This window comes from Myotis davidii, unplaced genomic scaffold, assembly GCF_000327345.1.
Source record: "Myotis davidii unplaced genomic scaffold, ASM32734v1 scaffold163, whole genome shotgun sequence".
In the NCBI taxonomy this organism is placed as follows: Eukaryota; Metazoa; Chordata; class Mammalia; order Chiroptera; family Vespertilionidae; genus Myotis; species Myotis davidii.
The window spans coordinates 1,309,145-1,322,882 of NW_006295056.1; the positions used below are offsets into that span (position 1 = coordinate 1,309,145).

A 13,738-nucleotide genomic window follows, 5' to 3' on the forward strand; every position below is an offset into this window, starting at 1 on the left:
TTTTTACAGAGAGGAAGAGAGAGGGATAGAGAGTTAGAAACATCGATGAGAGAGATGCATCGATCAGCTGCTTCCTGCACACCTCCTACTGGGAATGTGCCCACAGTCAAGGTACATGCACTTGACCGGAATCAAACCTGGGACCTTTCAGTCCACAGGCCGATGCTCTTCCACTGAGCAAAATCAGTTAGGGCCTGAGTTTGATTTTAGACAATCTGGCAATTGCATGAAAGCAGAACCTACTGTCTATCGAGGGCACTTAAGTGTGTCAACAAAACTTATCATCATTTTAGAGAAGACAGCTTACATTTGTTTCCCCATAGCAGGGAGCAGGCATCCAGGACACGGAGAAGTGGTACCAAATCACTTAGACACAGGTGAAAAGAAGGAGGGGAATGAGATACTCCTCTTTGATGCCGAGAGAAATGTCTCAGGAGCCTGTACTGTAAGCCTCTGTGACCTTCTAACCGATATTAAGACACTGCGTCTATAAAATGAGTGGTAATTGGCTCCATATTGACTTTAGAGGTCGCAGTACATTAACAATTTCCCCAGAAAAATGTGACAAGTAAATAGTAATAAAACCAGCAAATACTGTGCATTGTTCTTGACAGATTTTGTCCCGAAGTGATAGAGAATATGTCAAAAGGCCTATAATGAACTTTTTAAAAATACCCTGACCCGAGGATATGTTTTTGTTGATTGAGAGAGAGAGAGAGAGAAACATCGATTGGTCGCCTGCGTATGTGCTCCTCTTGGGAATCAAACCCACAACCATCTGGTGTATGGAATGAAGTTCCAACCAACTGAACCTCCAGGCCAGGGCATAACGGACCACTTTTGTCTAAGGACCACCTGCACCTCACAGAGAATACTGGAGTAAGAATATTACACTTGTGATTTTTGTCAAGAAGAAAACTGACATAGAGATTAGTTGTCCAATATGAGCATATAAACTCAACCATCAGTAGCAAAACTCTGTGGAAAAAAAATTAAGTGAAATGAAATGGAAACAATCACCTGCTCAGCCAGCAATGAAGCGAGGCTTGAATACGCATCTGCAAAGTCCGGGCCATACCGAATGGAATCTCTCAGTAAAGTGACAGCCTCTTCTTTCTTCTCCTGGGACCTGTAGATTACCAGAGGGAGAGGGGACATCTTTTAATAAAACGTTATTGAAACCTTCTGATTAGACTTTAAGATCTGTTTATGTGAGCAAAGATGAACTGATTCCCTCGGGGTGTCATTGCAAATGAATTGAACTAACACTGTCTCGAGTCAACAGTTTCTGTCTCTGAATTCTCGGTGGAAAGAGATGTTAAGACGTAAAGGAAGCTGCAGGTTATTCATCGATTTTTCTACCTTCCATATCCTGCTGTGCACTTTTGGGGAGTTGTTATTTCATATCTTACAAGTGTGTTAGCCAGAAAGGTAAACCTTCAGAGGGAATGTGGGGACCTTCCCTGGGTGCACAGGAGCCCGTAGCGAGGCAGTGGAAGATGACTTGCGGCCCTGTAGTACCAGCTGCATCACTGCGGACTAGGTGCCTTATGGGGGCCGAGCCACGCCACCCATCAGGGACAAGCCAGCCAAACTGCCCCTGTCGGTCTTTGTTTTTCTAACTAAGAGAGATACATTTTTTACACATAGTTTATAAAATTAGGAATATTGTGACTATGGCTGTCTAAGAACAATTGGCTATTTTATCATCACATTTTAATGCAGAATTGAGGCTGTATCTTTGTTCTTTATTTTAATCTTCTCCCAGGGATTATGCTTCTGGTTCAAAAAGGACTCAAGGCCCCCACGTTATTCCCATTATTTGGGGTGACAGTTCTCTCTCCTGTTAGTGCTTTGGGGAAACACTGGGTCATTTTCCTAATATCAATATCTTTGAAGCAAAAAAAATATACAGTGGCAATGATCAACTTCGCTGCTAGTACAGTTCCACAAACACTGATCCCTTGCTAAGTGACAGATATTGTAACTGGCAAAAGAAGTGGAAGGAAGACTGGAACTACAGAGTGCAAAGCCAAAGGGTCTCCCCACCTTTTCCCACTACCAATGCTGAATCGTGTGCCTATGTTCTTTCTATTTAGAATCAACAATGGTTTTCATCAGCAATGAACATCTACCATATGCTCTGGTAAATTTTCACATAACATGATTAATTTTATTCTTACAACAATTCTATGCAGCAGGTATTAGTGTCTTATTATACTCATTTTTCTCTAATGAGAACATTTGGATTCAGAAGAGTCAGGTGACTCATCATATTCACATAATCCATCTTCTGAGTCAAGAGCCAGTGCTCGTCTATCACACCACTCGCACTTATTCTCTCTACTCATAAATCTACCTCCGTGACCTTGCTGCTCAACCTGTGATTCATGGAACTAGTATCATCAGCATCACTCAGGAGCTTGTTAATAATGCAGAGTCTCAGGCTCCAGCCAGACCCATTGAATTAGAGCCTGCACTTAAAACAGATTCCTGGGTAATTTGTACCCATGCCGAGATTTCAATGAATTATCAAAGGCAGTTGAGAGAAGCTCCTGCTATGAAACCCCTACAGCTTCAGTCTCTGCAGGACAAAGCTCTACAGAGGGAAAACTAATATTGACTCCTCGTGTCCGAGTTCCATGTGTTAGAAGCAGCAAGCATATCACAAGGTGATTTTACCTGGAAGATAGTCTTTTATCACAGACCTTGAGGAAAAAAAAAGTCATGTTTCCAGCATAGACCTTGCATTTAACTATTCAATTGAGCCAACATTTATCACTGTCTATGATGTGCTGGTTATTCCCCGAGGGAGGTGGCTGTCCATGACATCCTCCCTTTATTGGGGTCTAGCTAACTCCTACTGGGCTCCTCTCGATGCAAAATATCAAAGTGTGAAACCCGTGTCCTTAAGTAGATCGTCCTTGGGATGTGGCTTGAAAGTTGCATGGTTATAAAACAGTTGCTTTACAGCTCTCTTGGTGCTGCTTTCTTGTTGATTAATTCATTTAGTCAACAAACACTTAACGCGTGCCCAGAACACTCTATAGAAGTGCACACGTGTACTTACTCCTGCATTTCTATTCTAAAATATTTCTTGAAGTATTCTTCCAGGGGCACAACTTCTTAAATAAAAACTTATTTTTTAGCCCTGATTGGTTTGGATCAGTGGACAGAGCGTCAGCCTGCAGACTGAAAGGTCCCAGGTTCAATTCCGGTCAAGGGCATGTATCTTGGTTGCCGGCACATCCTCAATAGGGAGTATGCAGGAGGCAGCTGATCGATGTTTCTAACTCTCTATCCCTCTCCCATTCTCTCTGTAAAAAGTCAATAAAATATATTTTAGAAAACTTATTTTTTAATCCTGATAATTTTACTATTGATTTCATGGCTAGCAGAACTCTTCCTCCAAGGATTTTTTAAATCTTTATTAACATTCATTTGGAAATCCTCTCCAAATCCAAAGGGGGTTATGGACTTAGGAAATTAAAGCTGAAAATTAAGTCCCTCAGGACATAATTTAGCTTGGATATTCTTCAAGATCTGCAGGGGAAAAATGCACACACACAACATTTGATAATAAAATTTAATGATTTTTCATTTGTCATGCCTCATATCAGTTAGAATGGCAATGTAAGTCTTTTACATAAGAACACAGTGCGACTAATTACCACTGAATATAGTCTATGAACCTGTATACTTAAGGTCGTCCATTAACATTCTTGTGACCCAACAGAAAAGTTAGCACCAAGGTTACTTATAGGGAATGTGGATTCTTTATGAAAAACTGCATTTCTACGAATCTCTCAAGGGACTGACTGACACTTTCAGGAAACCTCTGTATTTCACAATTTCATTAGTGTATGAGCACTGCAAGGTGCAGCTGTGGGGGCACACAGGCCATTTTCTCTGGGCTCTCTACCCTTAGGTGACTCTGCTTTTCCATGGGAGCCTTTGAGAATCTGTCATTCCCTACCAATGGAGTGAGGCACATACCACCTTAACTGATATTTTACAATGCCTTTTACAAAAGCCCAAGAAATTCACATGTGGCAATTTTATTGCTGTTTTGTTTCTGAAAGGGAGAGGAACAGTAGGCATATTCATATAGAAAGAAATAGAAGATATATTTCTTCTATAGTCTCTCCTTTGCTCACACTTTGGTGGTAATTTATGAAATAGGTGTGGCTTTGACACCACAGTACCTTACATGGCAGACAGTTCATCCATATGGGACTCTCCTTGGTTTTAAAGTTACCACGTGAGAACTGAACTTCATTTCAACCTGTTTCTGAATAGCATCCCTTTTCATATTTACATTATGGCCCATGTTTCTCTGATACTTACCCCATATTAAAAAAATAGGGGCAAACCCAGACGGTGTGGCCCACTGGATGAGCTTTGACTTATGAACCAGGAGGTCACGGTTCGATTCTTGGCCAGGTCAGGGCACATTGCTGGCTCCATCTCCAGTAGGGGGAGTGCAGGAAGCAGCTGATGAATGATTCTCTCTCATCATTGATGTTTCCATCTCTCTCTCCCTCTCCCTTTATCTCTGAAAAAAAACATATATCCCTTCCTCTGAAAGCATTTCCCCCCAGAGCATGGCTTTCAACACATTTCCTTATATAAAAATATTCATTAATGTCCTACTGCCTACAGGTAGACTTATAGTTTAAAACCCTCTATGATACAATTCTGACCAATGTTTAAACATACCCAGGTACCCACTCGTCAGTCCAGCTAGACTGGGTGGCCTTTGACATCTTTTCTATAGAGCATAAGAGATCACCTGCTCCTTCTCTAGCCTGACTGCACCTTAAAACTATGCAGGGTGCTTTTCAAAAGACCTTCCTGTTCTGAGGTTGGGCCTCTTAAGAGGAAGCTCTCCACAGGAAAGTGACGGCCTTCCAGATTTGAGAATTACGGATATAATCTCACCTTCTCGGTTGATAGGAATGGAAACTGAGACTCAGGGGGCCTCGGTGACCTGCCCCGGGCCCAAGCACAAAGGGCGGCCTCCCCCAAGTCTGTGCCTCTCAGCCTGGACTTTTGCCTGTCACTTCACAGGTGGCTTGCCCCTCCTCACTACCCTTCTGCTGCCCCGGGAAGCCTTCCCTGACTTAACCAGCTCACAGCATGATGGCCTCATCAGAGCCCGAAACATGTAACAAAACCAGAAACCACACATATGCTACCTTTTTTATATTTTGCTTTTCTTTTTGTATCTCCATAACAAAACAGGTGGTAGGGGAATCACGTTAGAAGCCCTATCCTGGCCTCCAAAAGGGCAGCTGCTCTTTGTTATTCAGCCCAACATTCTAAGGAGTAATTGGGCCCCAGATTATTTTTCTCTTCCAAGGTCCTGGCAGGCACAGCATGTAAAGGGTTTCCAACACTGCCTCCTATGGGAGGGTACAAGCCTGTGTATCAGTGAACGTGCCATCCAGGCAAGGGGCTCCACGTTTTCCAACAGTTGTTTGCTGCATATGTACTCTCTGCTAAAAACAGAGTGATTCCTTTGCATTATTTATTTTAATGTCTTTTAAACAGTACGAATTAGGCATAATTATCTTTATTGTAAATACTAGCAATCACCACCCAACAATGCAAAACTGAGATTTGGAGAGCTCAAGTGGTTTGCGCACAGCTCACAGCTACTCTAACACCAGGCCCATGGGCAGTCCATGCTACGCACATTTGTGTCCACTCTCTCAAATGCCGTGCACTCTGTCTGTGACCAGTTTTAAATTCCTTCAGAGACAGGACCCATGCCTTATTCATCTTACTTACTTCTATCCCAGTGATCTGCACATAGTAGAAATTCAATAACTGCTAAATTACTTTTTAAAAGCCATGGTTTTACTATTTTCTTTAGTCCTAGATTTTTTTTATAAATCTCCTGAAATAAACTTCCCAATATTCTAATAAAAATTTGACAGATGAGGATTATATAATCCATTTTATAGCTCTCTTTCTATACCACATTCAATATTATAGAAGTGATCCTAAGGAAGGCAGAAGCACCCAAGGCTTGGAATCATTAAAAAGAAAATTACAAGTTTAGTGTCCATTTACCAGCATTGAGCACTTCTTACTTACCAAGCACTGGTAAGTGGCTTCTCTACCTTAAGTCTACATAGTAGTTAAAAGCACAGACTCAAAATTCAGGACTGAGTTTGGACTCTACTTTTACCGTTTGCTAGCTGTGTTTCTTTAGGCAAATTATTTAACCTCCCTGTGTCTTAGGCTCACAGTAGGTACTATGTATATTTTGGCTTTTATTAACTCATTTAATGTTTCTAAAAATCACCCATTGAAACCTATATCTCCCTTCCTTACAATTAATTTTTAAAACAAGCAGACTGTGGTGTTTTTGAAATTCCCTCAAAAGTAATATGCTTTCACACTTTAAACCATTCACAAAGAATTAGGTAACTGTCTAGGGCAGGGGGAAAAAATGGACACATATGTAATACCCTTTGTAATAAAAAATTAAAAAAAAAGAATTAGGTAAGATATCGGAGTGATATTAGATATCTGATATCACAATTGATTTTTCAGATGATAATCATCAGTAAGTACACCAACAAACAGCGTTGTACAAAATGTAAAATAACACCAGTAACCGAGGAATTTCCCTGGAAACCTCATTCCAAAGGCAAACACAGTGCTGAGGAGGCCTACAAGGCAGCCCACAGTTCAGAGTCCACTCAGCGGATGGTGAACCCACCCAAAGCAGTGGGTCTTCATTTTTAAGGGTGGTGGCTAAGGGCAGGAAAGAATCAGGAGCAATTTTGAGACCCTTCTTCAGCCAAGCCAGGGAAGCTTCTTAGAAAAGAAAGGCTTAAGCAGTTATTTCCAAGTAAAAAGGTATACCAAGAGATGCAAACAATTTCAGATAGATATAATGAGACTCCTTAATAATGGGAATTATCTATGCATTCTGACAGTATAGATTCCCCCTGGGTCAGCAGGAGACAGTGGTAAAACTTCCCAATGCATTTGCTCTGGGTCTATAAGAAGCTATTTAGGGAAATCAGTAGCCCATTGTCGATGTGAACCCCATCTACAAAGAGCTACTCTGTTATCCATTGACACTGACTCGACATTCAAGTGGGGGCAATAGGGAAAGAAGCACCTGTGCCTCTGAATTGACCAAGCATGTGATTTTGGTAACTAAGTCCCCAGGCTGTTTCTCTGAATTCAGTGGAAAAAGCTTGAATGAAGGAATCCATAACTGGTGAACACATTGACCAAGTCAACCTCAGTACATACCCCCATCCACTTAGCCATGGGCACACTTTCTGTGGGATCAAAAGGGCACGGAGTCCCTTAGGAAACTCATGTCACACTAAGGATCTTGAGGATAGTCAGTGCTTCAGTTAGGGGTTCCACTGGCACTGATGGAACTGTCAGGGACACCTGCACAGGTGAGGGAACTAGATGGGAGTAAGACTGCGCCAGGGTTAAGTAATGTCTCTTACCCTCAGCATCCTGCACTTCCTTACCTCTCAAATGAGCCACCAGCTGATGACTGAATCCTCCATGACCTAAAATATTCCATCTTCACTTTCCTGTGGGTCAATAGTTCTCAAATTTTAGTGCTTAAAAATAATTAGGCGTTTGGTAAAATGCAGGATCCCAGGCCTCATAAGGTCCAGTAGGTCCTGGGTAGAACCCTAGAATCAGTATTCTTTCAAATATATATATTGATTTCAGAAAGATAGAAACATCAACGATGAGAGAGAATCATTCATCAGCTGCCTCCTGCAGCCCCCTACTGGGGATCGAGCTTGCAACCCAGGCATGTGCCCTGACCAAGAATAGAACCCTGACCTCCTGGTTCACGGGTTGACACTCAACCACTGAGCTACGCCAGCCGGGTCAGTAATCTTAATAAACCCCTCAGGCGATTCTGTTGAAGGTGGTCTTCAGTCTGTGCTTTAAGGCACTGATTACCATGTGGGATTTGCCTCATCAATTGATCCTTGATGTAAGGCTAACTGCTACAGGATTAAGAACGCCTAAAAAGAGAGAGAGAAAGAAGACCTCCTGGGACGATCTGAGCCAAAGAGAAAGGTCACCGTGGCCAGCTGATTGAGATACCTCTGGATGGCCAACGATGTGGGGAGGCTGGAGGTAGAGTGGTACGCTGGGGAATACTGCAATCAGAAGAGGCAGTTTTCCCTCTCATAGAAGCTCTGCTGTGAATGTCCTCTACTTTGCATCCAAGTCCTAGCTCCTGTGCTATCCATATAGTCACCATATATAAATAAAAAGCTCCTAGTATGCTGCAAGCAAAATTCCACTCTCTTAAGTTTCCCCCGGGAACTTCCAAAAGGCTAAGATTCCTGAGAAGGGATTCCTGGAACCAATAACATCTTCATCATTGATTCCATAAGAGAAACATCAAGCAGAAATTAGATCTTGTTCATAATGTGCAAATCTTGCCATTAAACATTTGTAGTTTCACAGGGAATTTCCCCTTCAGTTCTACAGCAGTGAGACAGGTTCTCTGGTGTGTTAAGTAAAAACATTTGCACCATCTCACTTTCCTGGCTCTCTCTCAAGGACAGATATTTAGCAAAAGCAAATAAAACTTCACCACATTTTCTTTAAGTAATTAAGGACCTGTTAAGTGTCAATTTAGAAAACTTTTTGGACTCCTGTCTAAAATCTCATGACACATTCATTTAAACTGGAAGCAGATGCTTGCTTTGAAAAAGTATTGACATTTTGGGAGAATTTCGGAAATGCCAGTAACAGAAATAAATGGATTTGGCAATCCACTTGGCAGTAGTACAATTTCCCATTAACCACAGTTGTGAACTTGGAGTGCGGGGCAGCTCTTTTAATTTCTATTTCTTTGTTAGGGTGTTTGTTGTTTTTGGATCCAAAATCTGATGCCTTTTACAAAGGAAAAGAGTATTTTTTTTAATGTGGTGGTGAGGAGGAGGGGAGCTGGCTGATAGACTTAGCAGCTCTTGCGAAAAACTGAATCATGAAAGTCAAATTGAATCATGAAAGTCAAACTGTCTGACAGAGACGATCTTTTCAAAGCAAACATTTTTCTGAGGCTCTACCACTATCTTTCCTGTACAGTAAATTTTTAAAAATTGGATCATCCTCTCTGATGCCTCTTTTATGATCAAGTTTACTGAGTTCACCATTGGGTGATGCAATGGAAATATTGCATCTAGGTTACTGGCGTTCACCCTAGTGTTTCTGCTTGATGTTTTATGGAAGCTGCACAGAACTGTCTGGAAGACGGATTCATATTGTGCGGTGGTGGTAAAGAACGAATCTTTTTTCTGAACTCCAAACCCACACTCAGCATTAAGTAGACCACTTGCCCTCCCCACAGGGTGGGTTTGCAGGATCAGACTCAGTCACTGTGGCAACAACGGGAGGCAGCTGGGGTGCCCGCCTGTGTGGCGTGAGTGGTCAGGCTTTGGCTGTCATGAACACCTGTGTCCCAGCTGAACACTGAGGAGATGGAATGATGGGAAGTTCTGATGTTGTCTAGTCACAGGGCAGCAGAGATGGAGACACAGCTCATGTGAGGACCAGGCACAGGCAGGTTCTGAGGATGTGCTCCTCCGAGTCCCCTCCTCCTTCGCTCCTGTGAATGGCTCTTGATGTTCTTTGTCATCAGCTCAGAGCGGCCACTGCCCTGAACCCCAGAAGCAGGATGCATGTCCCACGGTGGCCTGGCTGCTGTGTGTGGGGAGCCAGCTCTGAGCCACGAGCGCATGGAGGTGGGCTGGGAGGGGATGGGGATAATGATCCCAGGCCAGCATCTCTTCAAAGTGCAGGTAAATATTTATTTAAGTTCAGCCCTTCAGTGACTTGAAGGAAGGTATGGAAGTAATGCTCTTAGGCTGGGGCCTGGAGGAGAGGGTAGCTGAGAATAGCCTGATGTGGACAGGGTTCATTTACCCTCAGGTAAAGGGCCCCTTGGAGGGTGTAGTTGAAGGCATGTCCCTCGTTTTAGGCTCAGGCTGAGGGCTGCCTAAATCCTGACTCTGCCCTTACCCGCTGTGTGACTTGGGTTAGATGCTCTATCTCCATGAGCCTCAGTGGCCCAATCTATGAAATGTGCACATGAATCTCTACCTCTCCAGGTTCCTGTGGGGGGTGAAATAAACGCTCACAGGCAGTGAGCTCATCAGAGTGTCTGGCATGTGGGCTGATGCAGGAAATGCTAGGTCCACTGGCTCCTTCAACCCCCTCCACCCAGAGTCCCACCTGGAATTTCTACGGCAGCCTCACGATTGCTTTCTCAGCAAAAGCAGGATGTTGCTCAAATGCAAGGATTGCCTCTGAAGACAAAAGGGACCTTCACGTTCCTTTGTATTCTTCTACTGACACTTCAGTTAAGAGATCAAAAACCTGGAGTCATAGTTAAAACCATGGATTCTTGCAGCCCAAGAGCTTTACAGCATCACCCGGTTCCGGCCCTTATTTCAAACACGAGTGAACGGAGTCTCAAGGAGGTTGAATATTGCCTTAAGACCTGTTCATCTGCAGGGGAAGAAAATGTATTCCCTGCTTCTCATTCATAATTAATTTTATAGTAAGAAGTTCAGCTTCAAATTAGAAGTGAGAAATTATGTCCCTGGGCTAGTAATAATTAAAAATCGCTAAAACTTATTTCATCTTTACTGGGGGCTAAGTCCTATACTAAGTACTTCCATGCATTCTCGTGTCTAGTACATACAGGATGTAGTTACTAGTATCATTTCCAGTGTATAAACGAATAATGGGAGGCAATGCAAGTAAAGTCGTTTTCCTAAGGTTGCTGACGCAAACTCACTGAGGCCTACAGCTGATGGACCTGCGGTGAGTGTGGCAGAGTGGGCGGGTTCTTGAGCCAGGAGGAGCACTTCGTTATTCAACTGTCAGTCACTAGTGTTCTTTTCACTTGGAGAAGGAGAGGCAGCAAAAAGATTGAGGGCAGAGAGCCCTACAATGCTGCCAGCAGGCAGGTAGCAACACAGTGGGCCTACTTGAGGGAGGGGACCCTGGGAGGGAGGCTGGCAGAATTGGTGAGGGGCCACGAAGAAGGGAGAGAAGCTTCGAGGCAAGCTTCACCTCCCCACAGCACTTCCCAGACAGACCCTGCGGGGCACAGGCAGGTGGGGGGCTGAGGAAACACACAGACGAGGCCTTTCCTTCCTGTCCTTCTGCTTCTCCTCCCGGACTTTCCAGAAGTTTTAGATTGGGAAGCCTTTAAATAATCTCTAACAACTTAGGTTCCACATTCAGTCTCCCTGTCAGGGCAAAGCTGATTTCCTACAGGATTTAAGATTTAAGATTGAATGTTGAGGTGCCTGGCCCCCTAAAGTAAGATGATATGTGCAAGAAGAAATTTCCAGTGATTACCCTCATTTCTCTCTCTTTTTAAAAATGCATGTTTTCATTGATTTCAGAGAGGAAGGAAGAGGGAGAGAGAGAGAGAGAAACATTAATGATAAGAGTGAATCATTGATTGGCTGCCTCCTACACGCCCCCAACTGGGGATGGAGCTGCAACCAGGCATGTGCCCTTGACTGGGAATCAAACCTGGACCTCTTGGTTCATAGGTCGGTGCTCACTACTGAGCCACGCCAGTAGGGAACCCTCATTTCTCTTTTAATTGATTTGTACCTTCTTTAAGCTACATTTCTAGTCAAGAGTTGTCCTAAGTCATTCCCCAGCACAGGATAAGGGAACTAGATTGCAGATACAGCCGGGAAAGGTGAGGGTTAAGGAGGGGGACAGGTGCTTTTCCTGACAGAGGAGACTGCTGGAAGCTCCTGTCCCTCACAATGCAGCCCAGCCTGTTCAGTTACGCTCTGTCAGAAATAGGTATGCAAGGAAAGAAAATGACGACAGTCCAATTTCTTCAAGGGAATGTAAACAAAACCCGGGGATCCTTAAAGCATGCTCTCCCGCACAGCACATCCTGTGCAGGGCTGTCTCCCGGCCTCCGCGGGGTTTACTGCCGCCATCAGGGCCAAGAGGAATGAGGAGAGGGACCTTTCCTTGCAAACCACACTGTGGACTTTAAACAACTTACTCATGCCCAGTTCTTTAGTAATCACAGCGTGAATGAGCAGGGTTTTGGTAGGGGAGAGATACTTACAAAAATATTTTCACAATTAGCAATGTGTTTATATACAAATAACTCCCAAATCCTGAGGAAGTAGGTAAACATTCTCATCATTTCCCAGATAACTCCATTTTGTAAGACACTGAAGATTATAAAAATGAGAATAAAACATATATCAGATGAACTACAGGAGTTCTCGCTTTGAACCCTTTGTAATGTTTTTCTCAACTGTAGTTTGCGAATGTGTATTTCTTGTACACTGGCAAGTCCTCAGTTTGGCCCAGCCTCTGGGTTTACACAATGTGGAAGAGGAGAAGAAAAGGAGAAATGTCATGATTGCAGAAAGTCCCGGATGCCATGGCATTTGGACTGCATGTGTGTCTGTAATGGACAATCAATGAATTTCTCAGGTGCCCTAAATTTAAAGGGAGGGTGGAAGTAGAGTAGATATTGGAAACAGAAGAGAAAAACAACGTGTTGTAATACAGCAATGAACTAAAGAGCTGCAAAAGCAGTGGAAGGCGGTCAATGGTGTCATATTCTTCACTTCAGAGTCATCAAGGGGAATGAGAGCTGAGAGAACCTTGGAAATTCATAGGTGATGTTCTAGACCGCAGCTCTGCTGGAATGCCGAATGAACAGGTGGGAGGGTGGAGGAGCACCATGTGCTAAGCATTCCTCTTGTCAATTTGATCAGAGAAAGGAAGGGGTTAGGAGAACAACTGGCAAGAGTAGCTAAACCCAGAAAGAGTCCCTAGGACCATAAGTTTGGAATGGGAAGAATCTGAAGACTCAAGAGAGAACTCATGATAATGGATGGGAGGACAGGAAAGAAACAGAATCGATAACACATGTGGGTTTTACACTAATGACTACTGAGGGCTGAAATAAAAAACACTGACAACACCAAATGTTAGGGTGTGAAGCAAAGGGATCGCTCACCATAGTTGGACTGAAATGTGGTACAATTACTTTAAAGAACTGTTTGGCAGTTTCTTAAAACATTAAAGATAAAATTCTACTCCTAGATATTTCCACAAAAAAAATGAACATGAAAGACTGGGATGTGAATATCTACAACATGGACATCCATAATAACTCAAACCTGTAAACAAACCAAGTATCTATGTACGAAAAATTACAAAGTACTTCATGTATTTACAATGTGATACTACTGATCATTAAAAAAAAATGTAACATGTAAAAACCTGGATAAGCCTCAAAAACTTATGCTAAGAAAAATATCCAAAAAGCAAAAAAGTACATAGTAAATGATCGCCTGTAAATGAAGTTCTAAAACAGGCTAAACTAGTTTATGGTGAGAAAAATAATGATTGCCTCACAGGAAGGGAACATTACTCAACAGAAGCACGAGGGATGTTTCTGGGGTGATGGTAATACTCTATGTGTTTATTTGGGGGTGATTACAAGAACATGTAAAACTGTCAAAACTCATTACACTGAACACTTAAGATTTGTGCATTTTTTAAATTAAATCTTTATTGTTCAGATTATTACATTTGTTCCCCATTGACCCCTTCTAATTCACCCCCACTCGAGGCCTTCACCATCCTACTGTCTGTGTCCATGATTTACGCATACAGGTTCTTTGGTTGATCTCTTTCCACCCACCAGCCCTAC

At 42.9% G+C, this 13,738-nt stretch overlaps 1 protein-coding gene across 1 annotated transcript in view; it reads right to left on the reverse strand.

Moving 5' to 3' along the window:
- Window positions 1–13,738, reverse strand: part of TMTC1 (transmembrane and tetratricopeptide repeat containing 1) — a gene marked incomplete at its 5' end in the record, with an annotated part of 261,806 nt that overhangs the window by 29,582 nt on the left and 218,486 nt on the right. Inside the window, one exon of the mRNA XM_006769654.2 lies at window positions 1,021–1,129. Within this exon, the coding sequence (XP_006769717.2) occupies window positions 1,021–1,129 (109 nt within the window). The remainder of the gene's footprint in view (window positions 1–1,020; window positions 1,130–13,738) is intronic.